The sequence below is a fragment of the Chionomys nivalis genome, chromosome 1, assembly GCF_950005125.1.
Source record: "Chionomys nivalis chromosome 1, mChiNiv1.1, whole genome shotgun sequence".
In the NCBI taxonomy this organism is placed as follows: domain Eukaryota; kingdom Metazoa; phylum Chordata; class Mammalia; order Rodentia; family Cricetidae; genus Chionomys; species Chionomys nivalis.
In genome coordinates, this window is record NC_080086.1 from 30688951 (window position 1) to 30716072 (window position 27122).

The 27122-nt window shown below is 48.1% G+C and overlaps 2 protein-coding genes across 2 annotated transcripts in view; one reads left to right on the forward strand and one right to left on the reverse strand.

Annotated features, from left to right (window-relative positions):
- The window catches only part of Wnt5b (Wnt family member 5B), a 107741-nt gene that overhangs the window by 53859 nt on the left and 26760 nt on the right, over positions 1-27122 (forward strand). The gene's annotated exons all lie outside the window — the stretch shown is intronic.
- Fbxl14 (F-box and leucine rich repeat protein 14) lies at positions 5249-8819 on the reverse strand. The gene has a single exon (XM_057781822.1). The coding sequence runs from the start codon at positions 8281-8283 to the stop codon at positions 7081-7083; it is 1203 nt and encodes a 400-aa protein (XP_057637805.1). The 5' UTR covers positions 8284-8819; the 3' UTR covers positions 5249-7080.

Genomic DNA, 27122 nt, shown 5'->3' on the forward strand with positions numbered 1-27122 from the left:
TATTTCCCTGCCATTTAATTCCAGCATCCTGGGTCCATGCTATGAGTGGCCATTGTAGACAGAGTCCAGCATCCTGGGTCCATGCTATGAGTGGCCATTGTAGACATGTAGTGTGGCCTGACTGACTGGTCCTTCCAGAATGTGGATTACGCACAGGAAGCCTAAGAAGCACCTAGTGTTAGCTAGATGAGGTGTGCACACTTGTAATCCCACTACTGGGGGTTCAAAAGCAGCTGTGGCTATAGAGTGAGTCTGAGGATGGCCTGAGCTGCATAAGGCCCCATTTTTGTTTGTTTGAGACAGGGTTTCTCTGTGTAACTGTCCTGGCTGTCCTGAACTTATTCCGTAGACCAGGCTGGCCTTGAACTCACAGAGATCCTCTTGCCTCTGCCTGGGATTAAAAGTGTGTGCCGCCATCACCCAGCTGATGTTTGATAGTAACAAACGAGACCCTTTTACTCTTTGTGGACCCTAGAGAGGTGTAAGGAAAACATCTGTGCAGTCTCTTCACCCTTGAACAGGAATAGTTCCCGCAGCTGGACCTTATGTTATGGTGGCTGCAAGCAGGTGTGCAAAGCATGTCAAATGTCAACATTCTTAGCTCTGAGGCTGTCGAAATGCAGCTTTGGCATTTGGACTCCACATGACTTGGAACTCTGGGACCTGGCTCAGATTCCTGCAGACAGTGGGCAGCACACTCAACTCCACTGGCTTCTTCGTCACCTTGTAGGCTACTTAACAACCTGGACTCTTCTCTGCTTCAGGAAGAACCTTGAACACGGTGCTCGTAAAACATACCTAAGTTTGCACACTGTAATTCATATCAAACAGGAATGATAACCTTGGGCATTCTGAGACCCATAGTGTTTCCACTCCCAAGATGCTCCAGGACAGTACCTTTCTGAGGGGTCAGAGTGATGCCCTGTGGTTTCAGAAGTACCCACACATTGGCCACCAAGTCTGTGCCAGTGTCCAACATCATATTGACTTTATCAGACTTCATATTCAGCATGTAAAACCCAATGTGGCCTGTTTGCCTACTGCTGGCCAAGCTCTCCAGCATGCCACCCCGGGATGCCTGCTACCGTCTCACTGAGCGGCTGTGCCCCTCCTGCCACCACAGACCAGCTCCCTTCTTAGCTGGGCTGTACCCTTTCCTGGCATCACAGATACAAGTTCTTAGAAGTTGTTTTCTCATTCAGTGAGTGCTGGAAGTGGAACTCGGGACCTCAGGCATGCTAGGCATGTGCTCTGTCACTGAGCTACTCCCTTGGTCTCCTTCAGAGTTTGTTTTGTTATTTAGAAGGACATGTGGTACTTGTTCCTTAAACAATTAAAAGTAGATAATAAGAACTTATACCCTCACAGGGCATGGTGGTTCATGTTATAATCCAGGAAGGTTTGAGGCAAGCCTGGGCCACAGAGTGAATTCCAGGTCAGTCTGAGCTATAGAGGGAGACCCTGTCCCAGAGGAAAACGGAAAGCATTCTTTCCTTGTTTGGAGAAAGTGAGTACACTCTTGGGGCTAACTCACAGCAGCTAGGACCCTGGGAAGTGCACTGGTGCGTGGCCCCCTCAGATGCAGAATTACTGTGGCAGGTCACTTCCCCAGGCACCCGAGCACCTTTGCCGAGCACCACACGTGCCGCGTTGCTACAGGCAACCCTATCAAGGCAAAACCCAAGCAATCCCTGGGAAAGAGGAAGAGACAGAAACTGACCACGTGGATATTTCCAGCGCATCTCAGTGACCCAGAAAGATTTTTTCATCCAAGAGGCCGAGACCGTCTCGAGCCAGATGTGTGTTTGCCTTTCACCGGTTTAAATCCAGATTTCTTACTTACTTTGTGACAACATTTGCTTTAAAAATACACTTAGTGCTGGAAGAAGCATGCTGACAAAAGTGACCTGTGTGGCCTTGAGCTTAGGTTTGAATGCAGCCGACTTCCAACTTTTCATCTTCCCCGCTAGTTTATCAGAAACCGCATACTTTCCTCCAAGGTTGGGAATGGCACGAAATGTAGGTCTTTCCCTCAACTAAACGGACAGGGTTAGGTTTTTAAAGGGTGAGGTTGATGAAGGGAAGAGAGAGGGTCCCGGCACGGCTTCTCTAGCTCCTCCCTGGCTCTGGCGGAGCTGAGCCAGGATCAGCAGCTAGGCCTTTTCCTTTCAGAACTGGGAAGGCAGCTGTCAGCTGCATAAGGTCTTGGTTGTGTTCCACAGACCTCCTCTGTTGATGAAAAGGTTCTTGTTCCCTGAGACCTCAGTGGCCCCTAGGGGCTACAACTTCCTCCTTTGCCTTTGAAAACCTGAGTTCAAAGCTAGGCTTGATGGTTTATGTCTGTAATCTCAACACTAGGGAGGCCGGGGCAGGAGGGTAGCCTTTCAAGTTCAACACTTGACATTTTGAGTTCCAAGCTAGCCAGGGCTACATTATCAGACCTTGCCTTAAAACACACACACACACACACACACACACACACACAGAAAGAGGGACTGGAGAGATGGCTCAGCAGTTAAGAGCACTGGCTGCTCTCCCAGAGGACCCAGGTTCAATTCCCAGCACCTACATAGCAGCTCACAACTATCTGTAACTCCAGTACCAAGGAATCCAACACCCTCATACAGAAAAATAAATCTTAAAATACATAAATAAATACATAACACAAAAAAAGAAACTCCAAGTTCAGATGTTCTCCACGAAGGATGTCCCTCAAGATCAACACCCTTCCAGGGAAGCCCCAGGGTCTAGAAGACAGATTATATGCCCTTACTTCTTTTGGGGGGTTAGGGTGAGGTGGGATAGGTTATCACGTAGCCCAGGCTGGCTTCTAACTCAGTAAGTAGCCAAGGATGGCCTTGAGCTTCTGTTCTTCTGAGTACCACATCTTGGTTTATGTGGTGTTGGGGAACAATGGGCCTTGTGCATGCCAGGCAAGTACTTTTCCAACTGCGCAGCATCCCAGCTCCACAGCCTTAACTTTAAAGAGAAAACTACAATGAAAGGAACATTTACTTTTTTTTTTTTAGATGTTTATTATAGATTCAAATTTAAAAAACAAAAAACCTGTTTTCTTTTTAAGGGTCCTGGCGCCAGGTTTCAGTTTTAGTAAGTGTGAAGTGGGCAGCATTCTTGGAAGGGCCTCTCGCAGAGTTAAGTCCAGGGGACTTCCCCTCCTGCCAGCAATGCCTGAGGGATTCAGCAAGAGGGAGAATTTTGCACCACCCCCTAGCATGTAGCCAGAGGCCCATTGTAGCCCCGTGCCACTGTAGAAGCTGTCTGAGCCCCATTTAAAGTTGCAGTTACAGACACTCACTATATGGAGAAGGCTGAAGTTCATAACCGATTCACCCCCACCTACTCCCCCAGGGGCTTTTTTCTCTCTCCCGTTACCCTGGCTCTGTAACTGGGACTGACCTGGAATTCACTCCTGGCCTTGAACTTAAAGTAATCCTCCTGCCTCAGCCTCTTAGGGTTTACAGGCATGGGCTACCATGCCTTTTCATTCCTTCCTTCAGTTTCAGCAAATCCTCGAACCTTTTGTTTTTTGAAAAGTGACTGACCCAAAGTACCGTTTAGCTTTCCTGCTACTCACAAATGTACAGGAACTCACTCTCTACTGTTCCTGCATGTACAGGAACTCACTCTCTACTGTTCCTGCATGTACAGGAACACACTCACTCTCTTTACTGTTCCTGGTTGGTTGGTTTGTTTTTGGATTTTCCAGTGCTGGGAGGTTTGTAGACAGGTGCTTTGCCACAGAGCTACCCCTCTCCAGCCTCAACCGGCTCAACCCTTCCTGTACCCTTTTTCTTTGAAGCAGTACCTACAGCCCAGGCTTATCCACAGAGTACACCCAGCTTCATCTGCTCAAGGGCCATCTCTCAGGAAACCAAGGTTGAACCAGACACTAGATCTTCCTTAGAAGGGGGCTAGTTCAAATCATGGTTCCCTCAGGGTTAGGCAAGGTGAGGCAATCTATGTCCCACCTGAAAAACAGAGACATTTCGGCAGATTTCTTGAAGGTTTGGAATTTAACAGTACCACGTGAAGGCCATAAGGATTCCCAACATATATTTCATTTTTTCCATTCAAAAAGGGTGAGATGTGAGCCTGTGGTCCCTTCTTTCCAGAGAAGCGCCAGATGCTGGCCTAGTTCAGGCCAGGGACTCCAGACCCATGACCTTAACTGTCAAACACTAATTTACCAACCTTGCAATATTTATTATTATTTTAAACTTATATGTGTGTGCCTGTGCCTGTGCGTGCTGGTGCCGAGGCCAGAGGTTAGATCCCCCTGGAGATGGAGCTACAGGAAGCTGTGCACCACCGCGAATGGACGCTCTGAAGCACTGAGTCATCTCTCCAGCCCCTCAAACTTCCAAAAGAAACAGAAAATGTCCCAAAGTTGTGGTAGTGGGGTTATTTTGCATGGTAGATGAGAATGTTAGCAGTGTGAGTTAGGAGTGTTCCAGTTCTCAGGCCAGGAGGCTCTGGCTGTGAAACCCTAGGTCACACTCCTAGGAAGCAGGTCTAATTCAGACTACTCGCTAGGGGTCATACTTTTGCCTGATGTTTTGCCTTTAGGCAATAGCATTTAATAGAAATCTCCCTCTCCCTAAGAAAGGAAAGACAGATCTAGTGTCACACTCACTTAGAGCCCCTTTTGGTGACTCCAGGAAGGAACAATGCAGCTTTTGTGCTATTTTCAACCTGGGTTCTAGCCCAGTCTGGAAGGATGGGCTGATCTAGGAAAGCCGAGAAAATGACCTCAGGAACAAAGTCCACCTATCCAAAGCCAGGGCTGGGACCCACAGAACTGTGTGAACACTCACAGGTCTCTGCCCGCGCTGCAGCCAAGGGAGGGAAACTGCTAAAATTGTTGATATTCATTTTTCCACCCTGAATGCACCCTAGACCCTCACCAGTGGCTGAGTGGTCAGCCTGGGCACTACAAAGGCTTAAAATGCAAATGAGCCAGAACTTCTGGCCCGGCTCCCTACGCCCCAGGAAAGTGCTTGCTGGTAGTCAGGCCTGGAGGGGAATGTTAAAGAGAAGCAATGCTGCCCCCTTGCCGCTGGACCTGCACGCACAGATCAGCACGCATGACTAGGCCAGCCATGACTAGGCCGGCTGGCTCGGAGCACTTTCCACTTACCCTGAACAATGGCTGGGCTCCCTCATCTCTTACACTGTGCTCTCAGGGTGGGACACCCAGAGGACTTGCCCAGAGCCCGTGACCCGGTTCCTCAGGATTACCCCTTGAGCTCACTTCCACCATCACCTCCCACAAAAAGAAACTGGCCGCCCTGGGAAACTGACTCTAGTTTCATTCTGTTCATTTTCTTTCAGTTTCCATGTTGACAATTTAAAACCAGAAATTATAGAAATATCCACTGTAGTCCCATTTCTAGAAACAGCACATTGATGTCAGTGGGAAACCTTACACAGAAGGAATTCTCAACCATGAACTTACTCCACACAAACAAACTGAACTCTACGCCCTACTTCCGTTTAGGGTGTACACAGTGCCTCCCACTTTAGCATATACCCAACACACAATGCCTTAAAAATAATTCACAATACAAGGGGGGATTTTGTGCTTTTTTTTCAAAAACATACTTCATATTTCCTCTTTTATTATATAAATATCAGTTTAACCTTTTACTGTAAGAATATAAACGTTTTAAGAGGATCTTTGTTATCATTTATACAAATTCACAAACAGTACAATTAATTGATAAAGGTCTCTGGGTTTCTCCATGGTCTCATGTTGCTGTGGAGGACTCTAAAAAAATAAACAAACAAAATATCCAACAAAAATATACATCCTACTCAAAAGCGATTTTTTTAAGCCACAGTCCCAACCCCCCACCAAAATAAAGCCCTCTATTCCTCCATTTAGAACAAAAGGTTTTCAGCCCCGCAAGCTCCCATTTGATAAACAGAACACAGATAGACGTGAAGTTCAGTCTCCTCCCTTCACAGTACAGCCCCAGGCTCTCTGCAGGCCTAGCTCAGCTCTCCCGACAGGAAGCCTTGCTAGGTAACCTTTTTGTGGGAAAACTTGGAAGAGGGTTGGGGTGGGGCATAATTTGCATATATAATACTCCTCTTCGAGACTCAGTCTGCATCTCAAGCAACAAAAAGGCAGTTCTCTCATTTCTCCCGTACATTTGTGCTATAAATTAAATCAAGATTTAGAAACATGGTTGGGTCTTCAAAGCCCAACAGACAAGGGGAAAAAGAAAAGTCACAGCCAGGATGCGGAAGTGGGGACACACTGGGTAGATGGAGGGTGGCAAGAAGCCAAAACAAAAGACATACAAACCCAGTGGGCATCTTTCCAGTCTAGGCACAAAAATGTTTCAGTCTCAAAATATCTCTCTTGTAGAATTCCAGGGTTTAAGAGAAAAAAAAAAACTAAAACGAGGTAGCCAGACATATATATATATAGCTTTTATATATATATATATAGAATATATAGAATATACTCAGCAGAAAAAAAAGGGAGGACAATGATTTCAGATTTTTTTGAAAACGAAGAGGAAAGCAGATAAAAGCGAGTGAGTCGCAGAGTGCCGAAGGAGCGGGGATGAGAAGAGACTGGCTTACAGAGGGGATGAAAAGACCGGTGGAGCAGCGCTCGCTTTCTACATATTTCCAAATAAAAACCAGATCACAGTATCAAATGAAGTGTAAGTGAAGGCAGACATCTTTCCTCAACTCCTCGGGGTTGAACCGCCTAGTCCCTCCCCGCCCCCACCCCATTTCCAAATGCAGTGCCCGGAGATACAGTTGGCGGTGGCTGAATCAGTCTCCATACCCTGCAGAAGAGTGGGCAGAGAAGCAGCAGCGTCCATCTCTCCACCCACTGGGAGAGGAGAGGAGAGTGGGCAGAGGGAGCAGAAGAACCCCAGATGAAGTGGGGAAGGGCGCCCTAGGAGAAAAGAGCCCAGGCTTTGCGTCGTGGCCCCGTGGCGGCCACGGCCATGAACGTGTAAGTGCGCGCGTGAGTGTGCGAGAACGGTGGTGGTCGTGGGGTGAGCAGGGCGGGGCAGGGGAATGGAACTGCCGCCCTCACCTGACCTTCTCACTGTCCGTCATCTGCCAGAGTCCCAGGTTAAGTACCTTGAGGCAGGGCAGCTGCGTGATGCGCTCCAGGCCGCGCTTGGTGATCCTGGTGCAGCCGTACAGGTCTATGCCCGTGAGCTGGCTCAGGTGCTCAGCGATCAGCTCCAGGCCCTTGTCCGTGATGCGCACACACTGTCCAATGTTGAGCGTGCGCAGCCCGTGCATCTGCCGCACCATGCGGTTGATGCCATCGTCACTGATATGGCAAGAGCAAAGGGAGAGGGACTTGAGGCCGTCCAGTCCCTGGGCTATGTAAGCCAGACTCTGGTCTCCCACCTTGTCACAGAAAGACACATCCAGACCGGAGAGGCGCAGGCTGCCCATGGCCAGATGCATGATGCCCGTGTCGCTGATGTTGTCGCACGAGCGCAGGTTGAGGCTGCGCAGGCTGCCCATGTGCGACAGGTGCAGGAGGCCCGCGTCCGAGATGCCACCGCAGAAGCTGAGGTTGAGGAGCCGGAGACCCGTCAGCCCTCGCGAGATGTGCTTCAGGGAGAGATCCGTGAGTTTCTGGCAGTCCTGCAGGGTGAGCTGCTCCAGGCCCAGGCAGCCCTCGGCAGCGCTCCGCGTCATGCCGGCCAGGTGCCCGATGCCCACGTCCGAGAGGTGGCGGCAGCTGCGGAGGTTAAGGCTCTTGAGGCGCTGCAGCCCCCAGGCGATGAGCAGAAGGCCGGTGTTGGTGATGTTGCTGCAGCCCCCCAGCTCCAGCACCTCCAGGCCCTTGAGGTACTGGGCGATGCGGCCCAGGCTGCTGTCGGTGATCTGCTTGCAGAGGCTCAAGTTGAGAGCGCGCAGCGAGCCGATCTCCTGCACGAACGCGTGGCCCAGGCCGTTGTCGGTGAGGTTGTAGCAGCCGCTAAGGTTGAGGCTCTCGATGTTCGCCATGCCCTGGATCACGTAGCTGAGGCTGCGGCGGAGGCTGAGGATCTGCACGCGGCGGATGCCCCGGGCCTGCAGGCTGGGGAACAGCGACGGGTTCGCCCGGCGCAGGTGCAGCTTGGCCTCCACGCCCCGCCACACCGACTTGTGGTAGGCGGCGTCCCGCCAGGCCGTGCACACCTGCGCCGCGCGACCCTTGTCTCGGACGTCCAGGTAGCCGAAGATCATGGCCAGCAGCTCCGGGAACAGGCACGAGATGTGGGTCTCCATCTTCCTTCAGCCGCTACGCCGCGCCGGCTGCAGGAGGCGCGGACGCCGCCGCTGCCGCCGCCCCGGGAGGCGCCGAGAGCGGGGCCGCCGCGGGCCAACGGCCGCCCCTCCCCGCCTTCCGGCCGGGCCGCCGCTCCTCCTCCCGGCGCGTCCGAGCGGCGCTTCCTTCCTGCCGCCCTTCCCGCCCCCGCGCGGCCGCTCGGGCCTCACATCCCGGCCGGGGCGGGCGCCGCGTTCGCGCCCGCGCGCCGCCGCCGCCCCGCGCCCTGCGGCATCCCGCGCCCGGCCGCGTCGCTGCTGCGCGCGCCGGCGAGGCCCGGGCCGGGCGCTCGGGCTACGGACGGCTTCCTGCTGCCTTTGTCTGCCGTCCGCGGTTCAAACCGCCCAGCCCCGGGCTGCCCGCACTCGGCCGCCGCGCGGGGGGAACTCCAAGGCCGTCACGCGCCGCTCTTCCCCCGCTTGGGTCGGGCGAGTCCGGCTCACGGCTGCGGGCGGCGGAACGCGACGGAGTCACCGGGGCCAGCGGGCTCGCACCTCCGGAGTCGGCTGGCCGCGCTGCGCCCTCCGCGTCCTCCGCGCCGGCTCCCCCGCTCAGTGGTACGCGCCCGCGCCGCCGGAACTGGCGGAGCCGTTTCCCTGGCAACCGGGCTCTGCCCTCGGCCGCGGATGCTTAACCCCATCCGCGCCGGGATGGCCCGCAGTCGCGCCGCACCACGCAGCCCCTGCGAGAGCCGGGGAGCCCACGTCCACCCCCTCGGTATCCACGATTCCTCTGCGTCCTCGCTTGCCCACACACTCCATCGTCACTTGCCTGCTTTACTTCCCGCTGCGCCTTTAACCATCTCACCACACCCACTGCCCCAATCGGGCGGCCATCCCACCATTCCTTTCTCTGGGTATTGAGTCTTAAATAGAGGAGAAACTGGGCTTTAGCGTAGTTTGACAGTCCCCGCTGTAGAAATTTCTGGAATTGTCCAGTATGCCTTCCTCCTACCATCTGGTTGTTAACGTACACCCATGTGAGTTCCTTTCCCTTTCAACTTTATGTGTCAAAACTCTGCCCTCTCCTTTCCTGCCTAGCCTCCTCCGGGTTTTGTCCTTCGTATCTGTCTTCTAGAGCACAGGTTGCATGGCCCCGCTGTAGGAACACTTCATACATTCTATGTGCTGACACACATACACGGGTAGGTTTGATTGAAGACCTCCAGCCCTATGCTTTCTGTGTGTTTTATGAAACTAGGGCAGAGCTCAATTCTACAATGTAGTCTCGGGTCTTAAATGTCCTCATGAAGGATAGGATTTCAAAATTTTAGTTTTACTACCCCTGAGCCAAGCAAAAAGGACCCTGTTCAGAGAAAAGGACCCTGTGAATTATTAGATAAGTCAGACTGGTTTTTGTATCTATGTGCACGAATTTGTAACTTCTCTGTTCCCTTGAGTCTTTGGGAAACTGAACTTTTTTTATTACATTGTATTTGTTTATGGTGGGGAGGGGTGGACGTTCTACAGACAGCATATACAGGTCAGAGGGCAGCTTGAGGGAATGAATCCGCCCTCTCTACCACGTGGATTCCGGAGGCTTAGTCATGAACTTCCTGGTTGACATCTCTTTCTGAAGAAGATTTTAGATGTATTCCAATTCGGAATATGGTCTCCTAAGTTCTTAGGCACTCTTTCCTAAGTAGCAGATACTTGTTAGACCCAAGTCCATACAGAAGTACTAACAGGTATAATAAACAGTAAATCCCATCCAGTTGTTCTCAAATCAGGAAATGCAGAGTCTAAAATTCTTGCAGCCTTGTTATCTCACATTTCACATTCTGTGAGGCCCATCGACTTTTTATGGCCTTCCTAAATAATAGACCACATTATCACCAGATAACTCCTGGTGTACAGTGTAACACTTCTGGCTAGACCTCAGTTTATACTCATCAGGTAGGGTCAACTGGGTTACCTTCTGCTTCAAAGGGGAGACACTGGACATGGGACTGGGATGGGATGGATGGCAACATGAGATTTGTCACGGATGGACATGCGACCACACATGACTGTTCTCCCCTCTACTGTGTCAGTCCCCAGGGTGGATGGCAGTGAGCTCCTTTCTTGGTGAAATATCTTTCCAGCCCAAGCAGGTTTTTTTTTTTTTTTTTTTTTTGAGACAGGGTTTCTCTGTGGTTTTGGAGTCTGTCCTGGAACTAGCTCTTGTAGACCAGGCTGGTCTCGAACTCACAGAGATCCGCCTGTCTCTGCCTCCCGAGTGCTGGGATTAAAGGCGTGCGCCACCACCGCCCGGCCCCAAGCAGGTTTTTATCACTCTTTTTGTTCAGTGTGTGTGTGTGTGTGCACGCACACTCCTGTGCATGCCTTTGCACATGCAAGTGAGTGAGCGAGCCCCATGACACCATGTGGCTGGCGGTCAGAGAACAATTTTTTGAGAGTTCATTCTCTTCTACTATGTTGGCCCAAGGAATCGAACTCAGGTCCTCAGACTTGAAAGCAAGTCTCTTTAACCATGGAACCATCTTGCCTGCCTTTAAAGGCACTTTTTTTTTTTTTTAAAGACTCTGGCAGTTTCTTTTGTTTGTTTGTTTGTTATGTATACAGTGTATGCCTGCAGGCCAGAAGAGGGCACTAGATCTAATTATAGATGGCTATGAGCCACCATGTGGTTGCTGGGAATTGAACTCAGGACCTCTGGAAGAACAGCCTGTGCTCTTAACCACTGAGCCATCTCTCCAGTCCCTCATTTTTGATTCTTGAATGTAGATGTCTTTGTATTTATTCCAGAGCACCTTCATTTACCTCCCTCTACCTTTTTTTTCTTTTCCTGACTGTCCTGGAACTCGCTTTGTAGCCAGAGTTGTCCTAGAAATAACGACAATCCTCCTACCTCGCCTTTCTAAATGCTGAAATTATAACTGTGAGCCACCTTTTCTAGCTGCCTCAGTGTGCCTTGACCCCACTTCACACACAGCAAAGTGTCAGGCCTAACCTATACAGTATGAACTTTGAGGTTTTTCCTTGTCTAGAAAGGTCATTCTCAGTGGCGCATGCCTTTAATCCCCGTGGATCTCTGTAAGTTCGAGGTTAGCCTGATTTACGGAGCGAGTTCCAGGACAGACAGAGCTATACGGAGAAACCCTGTCTCTAGAAAAAAGAAAGATCACTCTCCCCAGAGCAGTCATCCAACGGCACCTCTACAAACTGAACACCTGTTCTACTTCTAGCAAAACTTTCTTGAATTAAATGCTAGAATTTTTACTGATACACAGCTTTTCATCTAAGGTGTTCAATTATAATTACAAGAAATTTCAGCTATGTGATTATCACATTCATTAGCAGCAAGAAACATTTCAGGCAATAAACAGCAATAGGGAGAAAGCATGGCCCCGAATGAGTCTGTGCTGAGTCACTGGTGGCTATTTTGACACTGTGAAAATGGCCTTCCTTTCCGGGCCTCAGTTTCCGTATCTAACACTAGTTGTGTCCTGGTGCCTTCGGGCACCTTCCAAGGGTAACTCTCTACAGAGCCCAGCCCAAGTCTGGATAGCCACTTACTTCCGGAGGTACCTTGTTTCTAATTCAGGCTTCAGATGAGTCTTTTCAGAAGCCAGACCTTCTGGTACACTGCTATACTCTCTGCTGTCCAGAGAGGCTGAACAAGAGGAGCGAAGCAAATGTGAATCCAGCCTGGGCTACATGGCAAGATGCTCTTTTTAAAAGCGACCAGAGGATTCTGGGAGTGGTTCCCCCCCACCACCACCACCACCATCGTCTAGGGATTGGCTTAACGGGCGACTGTGTTTTCTGGCTGAGCCAGCAAGGCCACTATCTCTTGAGAGAGGATGTTCTCCATTCCTAGATCCTTTTGTTTTTCTGAGACAAGCCTCTCAAACTGAAACTATGTATCAGAATATGACCCTGAACTCCTATCTTGCTTCTACTTGCTAAATGCTGAGTATAGGTGTACACCACCACATCCAGTCTCTGCTGTGGGGGAGCAAACCTGGGGCTTCGTGAATGCTAAGCAAAGATTCTATAAACTTAGCTGTATCCCCAGATTACTCCTAAATATTTCTTTTTAAAATTTAAAAATTTTTATTTTTATTTTGTGTATATTAATGTTTTGCCTACATATATGTCTGTGCTGTATATGTGTGCCTGGTACCCGTGGAGCCTAGATGAGGTGTCAGATCCCTTGGAAGTGGAGTTACAGATAGTTGTGAGCCACCATATGGCAAGAAAACACAAATATCTGTTTAACATTTGTGTAAATAAGCACAAATAAGGTTGTGTCTGTTAGGTTTTTTGTTGTTGCTGTTTTGGTTTTTTGTTTTGTTTTTTTGTCAACACAAGCTGGAGGGAACCACAACTGAGAGAATGCCTCCAGAAGTCTGGTCTGCAGGGAAGTCTGAGGGCCATTTTTTTGATTAATGGTCGATGTGGGCGAGCCCAGCCACTGTGGGCAGTGCCACCCCTGGGCAGGCAACCCTGGGAGGTATAAGAAAGGTAGTTGAGCCGGGCGGTGGTGGCGCACGTCTTTAATGCCAGCACTCGGGAGGCAGAGGCAGGCGGATCTCTGTGAGTTCGAGTCCAGTCTAGTCTACAAGAGCTAGTTCCAGGACAGGAACCAAAAAGCTACGGAGAAACCCTGTCTCGACAAATCCAAAAAAAAAAAAAAAAGAAAGAAAAGAAAGGTAGTTGAACAATAGCCTGAGTCACGTGACTCAGCATTCCTCCTCTGCTTTAGTTTCAGCCTTCAGGTTTCTGCCTTGACTTCCCTCAAGGACAGGCTAAATTATAGTTCTGATTTCTGTAACTAGTCATGTGGTCTTAGCTGGTATTTATAACTACCTTCCTTCACTCCCCATTCTGTGTTTTCTTCCCTCAGTAGGTCCTGGAGGGGTGACCCATATATCCATTCCTGAAGGGTCTGGGTCATTTATCACCCTGCCTAGATTGAACTGTGGTAGTTTCCCGTTGACCTTAATCACAGGATATAGTAACACTGAGAGATGCCCTAAAGCAGCTGTTCTCAACCTGTGGGTCATGACCCCTTTGGGGACTCCCATATCAGATAGTTACATTATAGTAGCAAAATTACAGTTATGAAGTAGCAATGAAATAATTTTATGATGGGGGGGTCACCACAATATGAGGAACTATAATAAAGGGTCACAGAGTTAGGAAAGTTGAGAACCTCTGCTCTAAAAGATCTCTTCCTCTACTCCAGACATAATCTTCCTTATCTCTTATTTGTAGACAAGCAATCAATCCGGTTTGCCCCGGTAGTCTGGATCAGTCACCCCTCCTAACACTGTTATTCCTGTTTTAGCCCCGTTGGGTTAAGGTCATCAGAAACACAACAACATAAGCAGGGGGGAAATCTTAGCTTCCAGCTCAGTGCAACGTTTGCTGTGTCTCCTAGCAGAAACTTTCTCCATCTGGAGCTGTATAAGGAACGTCTCCCTACGCCAGCAGAGTATAAGGTCCTGTGAACAGGAAGCAAATTTTTTCTTAGTGGGCCACTAGGGGTGATAGTGAGTGGAACCATTCCCCTTTTCTCCCTTAATTTATGGTCCCATGAATCCCTGCTAAAGGAAAAACAGGACTCAAAGCATGTATAGCCTTATGGGGAATTCTGCCCCAGCCCTCGAGGGTATTACCACCCAATTGGCCCAGTAGCTGTGTTTTTAAAAAGCTATTCCGCCGTCCAATCAAGCCAGCTGCTTCTGTATGTGACAACCGTACTAAGCATGGTGATTCCCGTGGAAATGGGCCCACTTCGATGGCTATGACGTGAGTTTCTTAGTCAGAAGCCATGCTGTGTGGAATACCATGAGAGTAGACAAAGCATCCTCTGAATCCAAGTATGGTAGTGTTGGCAGAAGCATTTCATGCAGGAAAGACCAAGCTATGACCAAAATAAGTGTCTGTTCCAGTAAGAATTTACATGACGAACATGACCGCTGGCTCATCACCCCAAGGGGACGGTGCTCCATCGGGGTTCAGCTTATCCGAGTCAGCCTTGGACCACAGCTCTGTCAGTGTCTGCACCACGCCTGGAGGGAACCGCTTTCCTGAGCAGCGGCTCCCGAGGACAGCCACCCCTTCCATTTCTGTTTTCTTCCTTGAGAGGAATTTGAATCTTTCTGGGACAGAGCCTCCTCTGAGGCAGGGTCTCGCCCTCAGGATATGTTTCCATTCTCTCAGCAGTGCAGGAATCCACGTCAGTGCTGATCTCTCTATAATTACAGCTGCTTTTTAGCGTTGACAGAGCAATGCTTCCATCCTGATATTTCCTCTGCTAAACCTGTCCATTTTCTTTAAATCCAACTTCACTCAGAGTTTCAGGACCTGGGAAGAATGAAACCAGGTTCTTGGCCAAAATATCCCATGAATGGACCCTACCCAGTTCCTGACAGTCCTTGCCTCTCTGAAACCTCATGAGCTGAGCCTCCACTGTCTGCATTACTGTCTTCCAAGACTCCACTGGAGTGGCCCATTATCCAGCCTTCAGGAGCTTTTCTAGCCCACATTCCTCCCACCACAGGTTCAAAAGCCACAATCAGGTTTATCACGGCAAAGGCCCCACTTCTTTGATGTCCTGGTTTTGTTTCTATTGCTGTGATAAAATACTCTGTCGATCCAGGCAGTAGTGGCGCATACTTTTAATCCCAGCACTTGGGAGGCAGAAACAGGTGGATCTCTCTGAGTTCAAGGCCAGCTTGGTCTACAAGGCAAGTTCCAGGACAGGCAGAACTATTACACAGAGAAACTCTGTCTTGAAAATCAGCAAAAAATAAAATATAATAAAAACAAAAAAGGCAGACAGACATAAAGAGAAAAAAAGAACTCTGACAAAAAGCAACTTGGGAGAGAAAAGGTTAATTTTAGCTCATAATTCTGGCTATAGCCCACTGTTGAATGGAAGTCAAGGCAGGAACAGGAAGTAACAATTCACATCCACAATGGAGCACGGATAGAGAAGGAATGTTTGCATGCTTAGTGTTCAGCTAGCATTCTCTGTTCTTATACAGTCCCAGGCCCTAAACCAGGGAGTGGCGCCACCCACTTTCAGGCTGGGTCTTCCCAAGAAAAAGACAGTCAACACAGTCCCTCACAGACATGTGCACTGGCCAGCCCTATGTTGACAATCCCTCATTAAGACTCCCTAGGTAATGCCACACTAACAATTAAAACGAACCACCATGGGGTTGGAGAGATGGCTCAGAGGTTAAGAGCATTGCCTGCTCTTCCAAAGGTCCTGAGTTCAATTCCCAGCAACCATATGGTGGCTCACAACCATCTGTAATGGGGTCTGGTGCCCTCTTCTGGCCTGCAGGCATACATGGAAGGAATGCTCTGTATACATAATAAATAAGTATTAAAAAAAAAAAAAAGAAAAGAAAGAAAGAAATCATTTTTTTTTTTTTTTTTTTTTTTTTTTTTGGTTTTTCGAGACAGGGTTTCTCTGTGGCTTTGGAGCCTGTCCTGGAACTAGCTCTGTAGACCAGGCTGGCCTCGAATTCACAGAGATCCGCCTGCCTCTGCCTCCCGAGTGCTGGGATTAAAGGCGTGTGCCACCATCGCCCGGCTAAGAAAGAAATCATTTAAAAAAAAAAACGAACCACCATAATCCTAGCTGGAGTTTCACTTATACCACACAGAAAATCTCTAGAGCCCTGGTGTGGTGGTGCACGCCTTTAATCTCAGCGCTCCAGAGGCAGAGGCAGGTGGATCTTGGTATGTTCCAGGACAGCCAGCACCTCTGTGTGTGTGTGTGTGTGTGTGTATGTGTGTGTGTAGCATGCGTGCAGGAGTCCCCAGAAGTCAGAAAACATGTTGGAACACCTGGAAGTGGAGTTACAATTACTTGTGAGCTGCCATGTGGATCCTGAGAACTGAGCCCATGTCCTCTACAAGAAAAAGTACTCTTAACTACTGAGCCATCCCTCAGATTTTGTTTTATCTCTTTAAAAACAAAAAATGTTGGGGCTGGAGAGATGGCTCAGTGGCTATGAGTGTTTACTGCTCTTCCAGAGGACCTGGGTTCAATTCCCAGCATCCACATGGCAGCTTATAACTGTCTATAACTCCAGTTCCAGGGGATTTGATGCCAATGAACATAATTTTTTTTTTTTTTTTTTTTTTTTTTTGGTTTTTCAAGACAGGGTTTCTCTGTGGTTTTGGAGCCTGTCCTGGAGCTAGCTCTTGTAGACCAGGCTGGTCTCGAACTCACAGAGATCCGCCTGCCTCTGCCTCCCAAGTGCTGGGACTAAAGGCGTGCGCCACCACCGCCCGGCTTACTTGGTTTTTTGAGACAAAAACCCTGAACATTCTGGAACTTGCTCTGTAGATCAGGCTGGACTCGAACCCACAGAGTTCCTGCCTCTGCTTGCCAAGTGCTGGGATTAAAGACGTCCACCGCCACCATCACCACCACTGTCCAGCTCCTATCTTTTATTTATGTACCATGAAGGAATAAAATCTCCCACAGATATGGGTCATACAGATAGACATGACTGGTTATTAAATCTTTCTTAGACTTTATTTCCTCTTTTTAAAGAAATCCAGAGTCGGGCGGTGGTGGCACACGCCTTTAATCCCAGCACTCGGGAGGAAGAGGCAGGCGGATCTCTGTGAGTTCGAGGCCAGCCTGGTCTACAAGAGTTAGTGCCAGGACAGGCTTCAAAGCTACAGAGAAACCCTGTCTCGAAAAACTAAAAAAAAAAAAAAAAGAAAGAAAGAAATCGGGGGCTGGAGAGATGGCTCAGAGGTTAAGAGCACTGACTGCTCTTCCAGAGGTCTTGAGTTCAAATCCCAGCAACCACATGGTGGCTCACAACCATCTGTAATGAGATCTGGTGCCCTCTTCTGGCCTGCAGGCATACATGGAGGCTGAACACTGTGTATATAATAAATAAATCTTAAAAAAAAAAAAAAAAAGAAAGAAATCCAGAGGTTAGAGGAACAGAAACACAGCAAGATGCAGAGCTCGGATCCAAGGGAGTAGCTGCTTGTCCCTGGGCATGGCTTTGAGCAAGAAGAGTCTGCTAGTCCAGTGACCCAAAAGGACAGTGAGAAAACCCTCCCTCTGAGGGACAGCTTTGACTCAAGTCTTGCCTCCCTTCCTGAAGCCTTTCTGTTGTTATGTTCAATCCTATCTCCAAGATCTAACTCCAGATCTCTGGATAGAGCAGGGATGGCCTTTCCTACCCTGTGGTCCCTAGCATAAGAACCCTGGCATCTAGCAGGAGCTTTGGGGAGATGGACCAGTGGCTATGAGTGTTTACTGCTCTTTATGGAGGACCTGGGTTGTTTCTCGTCACCTACACGGTGGCTCACAACCTCTTATAATTCCAGTTCTGGAGGGTCCCACACTCTCCAGCCCTTGGGCACCTGCACACATGTGGTGCACATAAATGCACGCACATACACATAAATAAAATTGCTAAATTGCGTTTGTTTGGTAGAATATTTGTTTAGTGTGCAGGGGGTCCTGGAATCTTTAAAGGCTTAACCCTTTTGGCAAAACAGAAACAATATAGAAAAGGCTTATGGCCCCTCCCCTTCCATCCTCATCTTACAGACCATGTTCCCTTTGGTACCAAAGTGGCCTAGTGAAAGGAACATAGGTTTTGCAGGCACAGGCGTAGCACAGGCTCACCACAGGGAGCCCCATCTTTCCTCCGAAGTTGGCCCAATGTTTTCCATAGTTGAGGAGCGTACGAGGACCAGGCAGCTTGAGCCCATACAGCTCCAGACCAAGACGGAAACAGCCAGTGCTTTCTGAACACGAGCTGTGGCCCAGTTGCTGTCCTGAGGTCCATTCATAGATGAGCCTTCCATCTGATTACCACGGCAGCTGTAATCATGAATGAATGAAGCTGGGCTTCATTCCCAAACTATGAAAGTTACCAACGAGAAAACCACTGAGGATTGGACAGTGGCAGAACCGATTGTTGTTGTTTTGAATTGGGTCTCTGTAGAGCTGATTGGCTTTAAACCACAATCTTCCCGTCTCATTTTCCTGAGTGGTGGAGTTGGTACACTCCAGACCAACCCACCATGCTTTGCCTGTTGTGATACAGTCAGTATGTAAAGCCATGTGTATCCGTGGTTGGCAGTGAGTGAGGTATTAACTGTGTGGTGAACAGATTTGGCCGCAGGTGATGGTTGGTTTGCTAGCCAAATGGGTCAGTGTGTGTACGTGTGAGTGTGCATGTGGGGGGGTATTTTATGTGGTGTGTGTGCGTGCGTGCACATGTAGGTGCTGAATGCCCTCTGGGGAGAAAAGCTATACAGTTTTTATTCCTTCAGACCTATGCCTAGCTCTAGCTTTCAATAAAAGACCTTGGATTGCGTGTGTGTAATTCTGTCACCCTCTAGTGGTCACATCTCTCTTAGCCCTGGACTCAAGAAACAGCCCCACGTCCTCCCCCACCTGCTGGGATGGAACTCTGGGACTCAAACCGCAAGAAAGAGTGATCTTGTTCCCAGTGAGCCCTGGATTGCCCATCCTTACCAAGTACATCTTCATCTTTGTGTGTTGGGATGGTTACCGCATCTAAGGCTGTATGCAGACCACCAAGGCTAGAGCTGAAGCAGGAGTGGAGGAGGGACAAGTTTTGGTTCTGCCTTTCGAGGGAAGCAGTTCAGGGTGACTCAACTGAGTCTTGGAGTTGAGCAACAGCTTGGTCAGACAGCTGCCCCTACTGCTGTCTCTCAGGCCTTGTTCTCTCTGCCCTGTAGGTCATTTGTCCGGGGTGCCTCTGAGGTTATCAAATCCTGATAAATGTTTCAGAAGGCTAGAGGGGAAAGGCAGGGTCACCTCAGCTATCTCAGACTGTCCTGGGACCTCCATGTCCGGAGCCCGGCTGAGCTATCCTGAAAGTGGCTGCCTTGGGTTCTGGGCACAGCAGGTCTTCCTGGAAAGTCCTGTGTAGGTGACCCAGGTACTTGATGCCCCTTACATAATGTCATGTCTGTAGGATCTTAGGGATCAGCCCTGCTGGAGAGTTCACATCTAGGTCCCCTTCTCTGCCAAGAGAAGGTCCAAGGTCTAATGCAAAAGTCAGACTCTGGAGGGATCAGGAAGGCTCGGCCTTGCTTCCTGTCACTCCACACACCGGGAGAGATGCTGTGGAAGTCAGATCACATCTTTCCTAATAGCAAATAAAACCGTGGTTCCTGAATTACAGCTAGTCGCTAAGAGGTCAGTGATTGCCATAATTTTGTGTGAAAATTCTGCCTAGATTTTTCTAAAGTTGGCACAAGTTTGAACTTACAATTTGGTGAGGTTTTTGTTTGCTCTTTACCTTTCATGGTGATTTTTTTTTAATCTTTGGAGAGGGAAGTCGCGTTGTATAGTCTAGGGCATCCTGACACCAGCTCTCCACCATCCTCCTCAGCCTCTCCGGCCAGGGTCACAGATGATGCTATGTTTGACCTTTTACCTTAAACTTTTCCCGTTAAAGTCAAGTAATTTGTTCGAGTAGTAGATGCCACTATTGGAACCACTCACAGGTCCTTATTGATGTAGTTTTCTCAGTGTTGTTTGTTGTGTTTTGGCAGAGCCCACGGCTTCTGTGTGTTTGATTAAGTGCTCTGCCTCTCAGCTCATCCTACAGCCTGAGGATTTCTTGGTGTAACTGGTTGGGAGGATCTAAATTATTGTTGTCACCTTCTGGCATAATAACAAATCCTAGTGATCGGGTGGCAGTGTCTTGGTATGGCTCTGAATGCCCTGTGTACAGATATAATGACAGTATTGCTGCTCTTGTTTTATAAATGATGGAATAAGGCACAGAATAAAAACCTTCCTTGGGGTCCTGGGAGTAGCTACGGTTGCGTGCATCGATCCTCCGATCCTCAGAGCACCAGCTCACACCAATGCTGCGTGCGTGTTGTGCTCACCTGACCTCTCTGCTCTCTATTTGAGTAGTTCTCTGTGATTTAATAATAAGACATTGACAGGGGCCTGGAGAAATGGCTCGCTGGCTAAGATTACCTGCTGCTCTTCCAGAGGAGCCCAGTATACTTCCCAGCACCCACATGCCAGCTCACAACCGTCTGTAGCTCCAGCTCCAGGGGATCTGACACCCTCACAAAAATACACATGCAGGCAACACAGCAATGTATGTAAAATAAGAGTAAACTATTTTGATAGCTAAAAAATAGGTATTGGGGAAAATACACAGACACCTGATCACGCATCCTCCTAGGTGAGTAGGTTGGCTCACTGATAGAAATGCAGCCAGGGAGGGAAAGGAGCAGCCCCAAGGGAAGTCTGCCTGTTCCCCGCCCACCTTTGAGGCAGTTGAGGGGCTGTGGGAAAGTGGAGACCTCCTCTGGAGTCCTCTTTCAGCCTGGTTCTCCAGTCTTCTGTTCACCTAACTCTAAGTGTGGTATAACGTAAAAAGCTCCCGGCAGAGCTAAGGTTGTTTTAGCAGGCTTTGTGACTTCATCAACAGTGTCATGTCCTGTGATATGTCATGATGTCATATGTAATATGTCAGGCACAGCAGATGCTCCGGAAAGTTGATGCACATTTACCTCTTTATGTTGCTTTTTATACCCTGACAAATCATTTCCTCCCTTCCTTCCCCCATGCCTTCCTGCCCCTCTTTCTCGTCTTTCCTGCAGTACCAGGCATCCAGCCTAGGGCCTCGTATGTGCCAGGCCAGCGCTTTACCGCTCTCAAACCTGGCTTTCATAATAGGCCTGTCATTCAATAAAAATACCCTGTAAATTGAGGCCTCAGCTACAAAACAAGTTCAATACCAGCCTGTCTCAAAGGTGGAGGGAGAGGGAACCAAACACTTGTAAGGTACATATGAAGAGAATTTTGATTGCTACATAAACTGAGAAGTAAACTTGTATTTACATTCCTCATTGTTATTTTGTATGACATAGGAAATGTTTACATTTTGAGCATTTTAAAACCCTTGACTGAAATGGCCAACGGTAAATCGTCTTAAATTGTGCAAAAACCTGGGAGATATCTGTTCAAATCCAATGCATTTGTCATGTTCCAGAGGGTTTTGTTTTAACCTGTTCATTTGGATTCTGAGACAGACCTGGAAAAGAGAGAATTAAAAACCTAAATGACATCGTAAATCATTGCCACTCCATCACAGAAAGTCTCATACAAAGGTAAAACCAAACCAAATGGGAGTGGCTGTGTAGTGGAATACTAGAGTGGGAGGCGAGGACAGAGGGATGGGAAATTCAAAGTCACCAGCTATGTAGTGAGTTCCAAGGCCAGCCTGGGATACAAGAGATTCCCTGCCTCAAAGCACAGTCAAACCAAACCAAACCAAACCAAACCAAACCAAACAACTGGAGTTGGAGGCAGGTGGAAGCTCTTGGTGTTGCACACCAAGCTTACACGTGGTGGTTAAACTGTTACACAATGCCCTATTTCTGAAAGTGAGTGGTGTAAATAAATGGCCAGAGTAGCCTAAACCTTGAATTTTTTTTTTTTTTTTTTTTGGCTTTTCGAGACAGGGTTTCTCTGTAGCTTTGGAGCCTTTCCTGGAACTCCCTTTGTAGACCAGGCTGGCCTCGAACTTACAGAGATCCGCCTGCCTCTGCCTCCCGGAGTGCTGGGATTAAAGGCGTGCGCCACCACCACCCGGCTTGAATGTTTTCTTAAACATTAACATTTTTCCCATACATTTTTTTTTTTAGTTGACTCCCCACCCTGTCAAGTCCCTAATGAGAGCAAATTATCTAAATATGGGAATCAAATCAACAATAACAAGTTGTAGGTTTAGGGGAGAATTTGCAGTGAAGATGGAACCCAGGGCCTGGTACGTGTCAAGCACATACACGCTCTACCACTCAGCCACACCCCCAACCTCATCTGTAATGCTTCTGGAATCTCCATGCATTGTCTGCAGCAGGATGCTGGTTGGCTTGTTAACGGTCTGATGATTGCTTGTGTTGTGTATGTATAGGTGAAAATATAGCAAACCTTGTGTTTAAGAGTCTACATTTTGTTTCTTTTTTTTTTTATTCAGACAGAGTTTCTCTGTGTAGTCCTTGGTTGTTTTGGAACTCACTCTGTAGACCAGACTGGCCTCAAATTCACAGAGATCTGCCTGCTTTTGCCTCCCAAGTGCTGGAATTAAAGATGTCAAGAGTCTACATTTTGTGCTAAATTCTGCTTCAATAAAAAAACTGGCAGGAAGGAAAGAAGTCAAAGTATCTTTATTTGCAGATGATATCATCCTACACATAAGAAACTGTTTCTTAAAAAAAAAAAAAAAAAAAAAAAAAGACCTCTTAGAGCGGATAAGTAATTTCAACAAAGTGGCAGGATATAAACTTACTATACAAAAAAATCAGTAGCCTTCCTATATCCTAGTAACAAACAAATTGAAAAAAAAAATCTGTCAGCAGAGAAGCTGGTTAGGAAAATGTGATATGTACATACAATGGAATTTTTCCAGGCACAGAAAAGGACAAAGTCGTGTTTTCTGTAGGGAAATAAATGTTGCTGGATCATCATGTTAAGTGAGTTAAGCCTGCCTCAGAAAGACAAACACTGCATATCTTCTGTTGTTTGCGGTTTCTGGATTACATAGAGATACATAAATCACATGAATAAATGAACATGGAAGTAAAGTCGGGCATGGTGGCACACATCCTTAATCCCATCACTCGAAAGGCAGAGGCAGGAAGATCTCTGTGAGTTCGAGTCCAGCCTGGTCTACAGAGTGAGTTCCAGGACAGCCAGCACCATTACACAGAGAAACCCTGCCTCAAAAAACCAAAAAATAAAATAGAAGTAAAACTGACTAAGGGGACAAAGGATGCTAATAGGAGCAGGGAAGGGTGGGAAAGGGGAGTTGGGCGTATGAGGTGAAATACGCTCAGCATAGTATACATACATATATGCAAACTTAAAAATGCATTTCTAAAAGTTTAGGTTTGGAAGGTCTACAAGAAAGAAACATTACCATGTTGCCCCTGGTCAGAAAGTCATCAGTACTGAGGAAGCCCCAAGGGCCTGGCCATGGGGCCCCCACAGCTAAGCTGTTGTCATGGATGGGACAGGTTCTCAGAATAGGAAGGCATGGGTCTGAGTGCCGGTTTGGACCAGGACAGATAGCAAGCTCTTCCAGATGAGGCCGGAACCCGAAAGCTGCAGGCTGCGACTTGGCTGATGTGTGGAGAACACTGCTTAACTGGCCGAGGTAACTGCATGCTGCCAGTGAACCCCACAAGAGGACTTTCCTTCTCCCTGTGGAGCTGCTGAGCAAGGTGCTGCCTTGCCCCAGGGAAGCCTTGCTGAGACTAAAGCCCTGGCTTCCCAGCATCTCTGTACGTGGCCACGCTGTTTCCTCGGGAATTTTCATCATATTTTTCAAATTAACATCTTAGTTTTTACAACTAGAAAGTGTAAATATGACCAAAGTATCTGAAGTTATGGAACTATCGTATCAGAGGGAGATCTGGCATGGATTAAAGATTAATAAACCCTGTACTGATGTTATAAATTATAGTTATGTTGTTAATGTGAGTGAGGACTCATAGCCGCAGATGTAAAATGAAAGCAAAAGATGGGTTATCCTGTAGTAAATACACTTAATTCAATTAAATGGTATTAATCTAATGCGGTGAATATCTAGTTCTCACGTTAGATATGCACAACACGATTAAAATACTGAAACTTGAATGGTACAAGTAAAAAATTATATGGAGTTGCATTTTTCTTTTTTTCGAGACTGGGTTTTTCTGTAGCTTTGGTGCCTGTCCTGGAACTAGCTCTTGTAGACCAGGCTGGCCTCGAACTCACAGAGATCCGCCTGCCTCTATCTCCTGACTGCTGGGATTAAAGGTGTGTGCCACCACTGCCCAGCTACAGATGTATTTTTCTTTTTTTTTTCTTTTTTTTTTTTGATTTTTCGAGACAGGGTTTCTCCGTGACTTTTGGTTCCTGTCCTGGAACTAGCTCTTCTAGACCAGGCTGGCCTCAAACTCACAGAGATCTGCCCGCCTCTGCCTCCCGAATGCTGGGATTAAAGGCATGCGCTACCACCGCCGGGCTCAGATGTATTTTTCTAATGGAAATAAACTAGACGTGTCACTTATAATTTAAAAGGTCGTTTCTGTGTATGACCTCAGGGGGATAATGGGCCAAGGATTTACTTCTGTGCATACAGACAGATCATCTCAAGTTCTGTGTGCTCTGCAGCCTGGGCAGCTCAACCTAAACAGGAAGGTTGTATGACCTTACCTCTGGGTCTGGGATCACTGCCTCTTCACTGGGTCTTTCTGACTGCCTGCTCACGCTGCCAAAACAAGTCAAGAGTTCTCCAGCCCCCGGCTGAAGGCATGTGGGGCAGTAACTCTAGGCTGGATCCCATGGGCCTCCCCTCTAGTCTTAGCCACTGGGGGAGGTGGTAGAAGGTGGATCCCTTGAGCCCAGGAGTTTGAGGCTAGCCCAAGCATCACTCCCGAGCTAGCCTGAAACCCCTTCTCGAGAAGAAAAAGAGCTGGCAAGATGGCTCAACGGATAAAGACACTTGCCTCTAAGCCCAAAAATCTGAGTTCAATCCCTGAGACCCACATGGTGGACAGAGAGCCAGTTCCCACAGGTTATCCTCTGATAGGCGCACACATGTGTGCACACACATAAACAAGTAAATAAAAATGTTACAAAGAAGAGAAAAAGTGTAGAACAGTCACAGGAATTCTGATCGCTTTTCCCTGGATAAGTTTTGGGGTGCTGGGGTACTTAGGGTGAGAGAGATGTGGGGAAAGAGATCGATTTTCAATCTATAGGGTCGGGGGTGCTACCTGGAGCCGAGTGGAAGCCAAGAGAGGCTTCTCTGTTTTTGCCTCAGTCTTTGATGGTATTTTCTTAATGGTGGAAAGAAGCCGTAATTTTATTATTTGCTGCACACCACCCTAAGCTGCCCCCCACCACCACATCTGGTCGTATTCCATCTGTGTGATACTGGGCTATTCGTATTGCCCTTCTGTGTTGACATTGGCTTTTAGTGTTTGGGTGTGTGGTTTCCCTTGACACAAACATGGACTCATTTCTTACCACTGAAATTTTCCTAGGGTGCCTGCTTCCCTGGCTGGAGGGATGTGAGCATGTGGGTTCACATATTTGGATGCTGCCGCTGCCTAAGCTTCCTGTGGTGTACTATATGGGCTATACACGAGCAGAACAAAAGGAGGCTGGAACAAAAGAGATGGCTCAGTGGTTCGCAATCATAAGAACCAGAGTTTGTATACTAGCACCGCCTAATCCAGGCATCATGCAGAAAAAGAATAGGAATAGAAAAGAAAAAAAATGCCTAGCACTCCAGCGTAAGGATCCTACCCACCCTTCTGGCCCCCTCTCCAACAGGCCCATGCATGCACCCTTTTGAATGTATGCATGCTTGCATATACTAAAACAGATATACACAAATCTATAAATAAAATCTAATAACAAAAAGACACCACTCGTAGGCAATTAAGGAGATGGCAATGCTGGGCACCTCAGCTTGTTTTGGCAGCCTTGATAAGGTCAGGCCCTTCTGTGTGGAACTGAGATCATCCCTTCATCCGTTTCTGCACTGTCTGGCAGATCTGCTGGGCTCTTTCCCGGGTGGTAGCTTTGGGCACCCACCATTAACAGTGTTTTACAGAGGATGTTCATCAGAATTTCAGAACTCCCTGCCAGTTTCTTTTATTATTATTATTACTACTACTGCTGCTACATTTGCTTATTGCTTTTTTATGTTTGTATGCATATGTATGAGAGCACACACAATATGGCACATGTGTGGAGGTCAGAGGATAACTTTTGGGAGTCGGTTTTCATCTTCCACCATGTGAATCCCAGGGATTGAGTTCAGGTTGTCAGGTTTGGTGGCAAACACCTTTACCTGTCGAGTTGTCTCGCCAGTCCCACTGTTAGTTTATTGTTTGGTTGAGACAGGATTTCTCTGTAGCTTTGGAGCGTATCCTGTAAACCAGGTTGGCCTCGAACTCCCAGAGATCCGCCTGCCTCTGCCTCCCCAGTGCTGGGATTAAAGGCGTGCGCCACCACCGCCTGGCCCACTGTTAGTTCCTTAAAGGTATTTTAAACTAGTTTCTAAGTGTTTTTGAAAGCGTTATTTCGTTTTGCTGAAGGAACCCAGATGGCGGAGTGGGGTGGCGTTTTCCTCATTCGGGTCAACTTTACCAGCACCTCGTCATCTAGACACACAGGGTGACTTCAGGACAGCGTCGTGGCTGCAGAGTGTGGTTAGGTTTGGAAAAGTGACTGGGCAAAAAGCGACAAACAAAAAAAGGGAGGTTTGCGGGGAGTCAGAGAAGCGCTCTGATTCCACACTTCCTCTCCCAGCATGATGGAAACACGGATCGAGTTACAGGATTTCTTTGGCAAAAACATTTTTTTAAAGCTAGATTTAGCTGGGCAAAGCTAGTGTCTTCCTGGCCATTTGAGTCAAAGGATCCATCTGCCTTGTGTGTCACTGGCGGCATGGTTTAAGGACTCCCTGTAGAACCTATATTCATGTAAAAAGCAGAAACCCCAGCTCAGTCAAATTCTGGGTCCTGGGTGAGATTTGCAATCCCTTTGACCTCAGCTGAGATGAGAAAGCTGGATGTGAATGTCACCGAAAGCATAAACACGGAGTCGATAGCACGCTGGCAGCGCTCGAACTCCATTTATACACAGTGAGAGACAGGCGGGCATACTCTGGGAGCCACAGGGCTGCACCAACTTGAGGACCAAGTGGACTAAGCTGATTCAGATACCACAGCTAGAGTTGGCCACCTGCTAGCAGGCACCGGGGGATGCCTCCTTCTGTAAGATTCCTAAT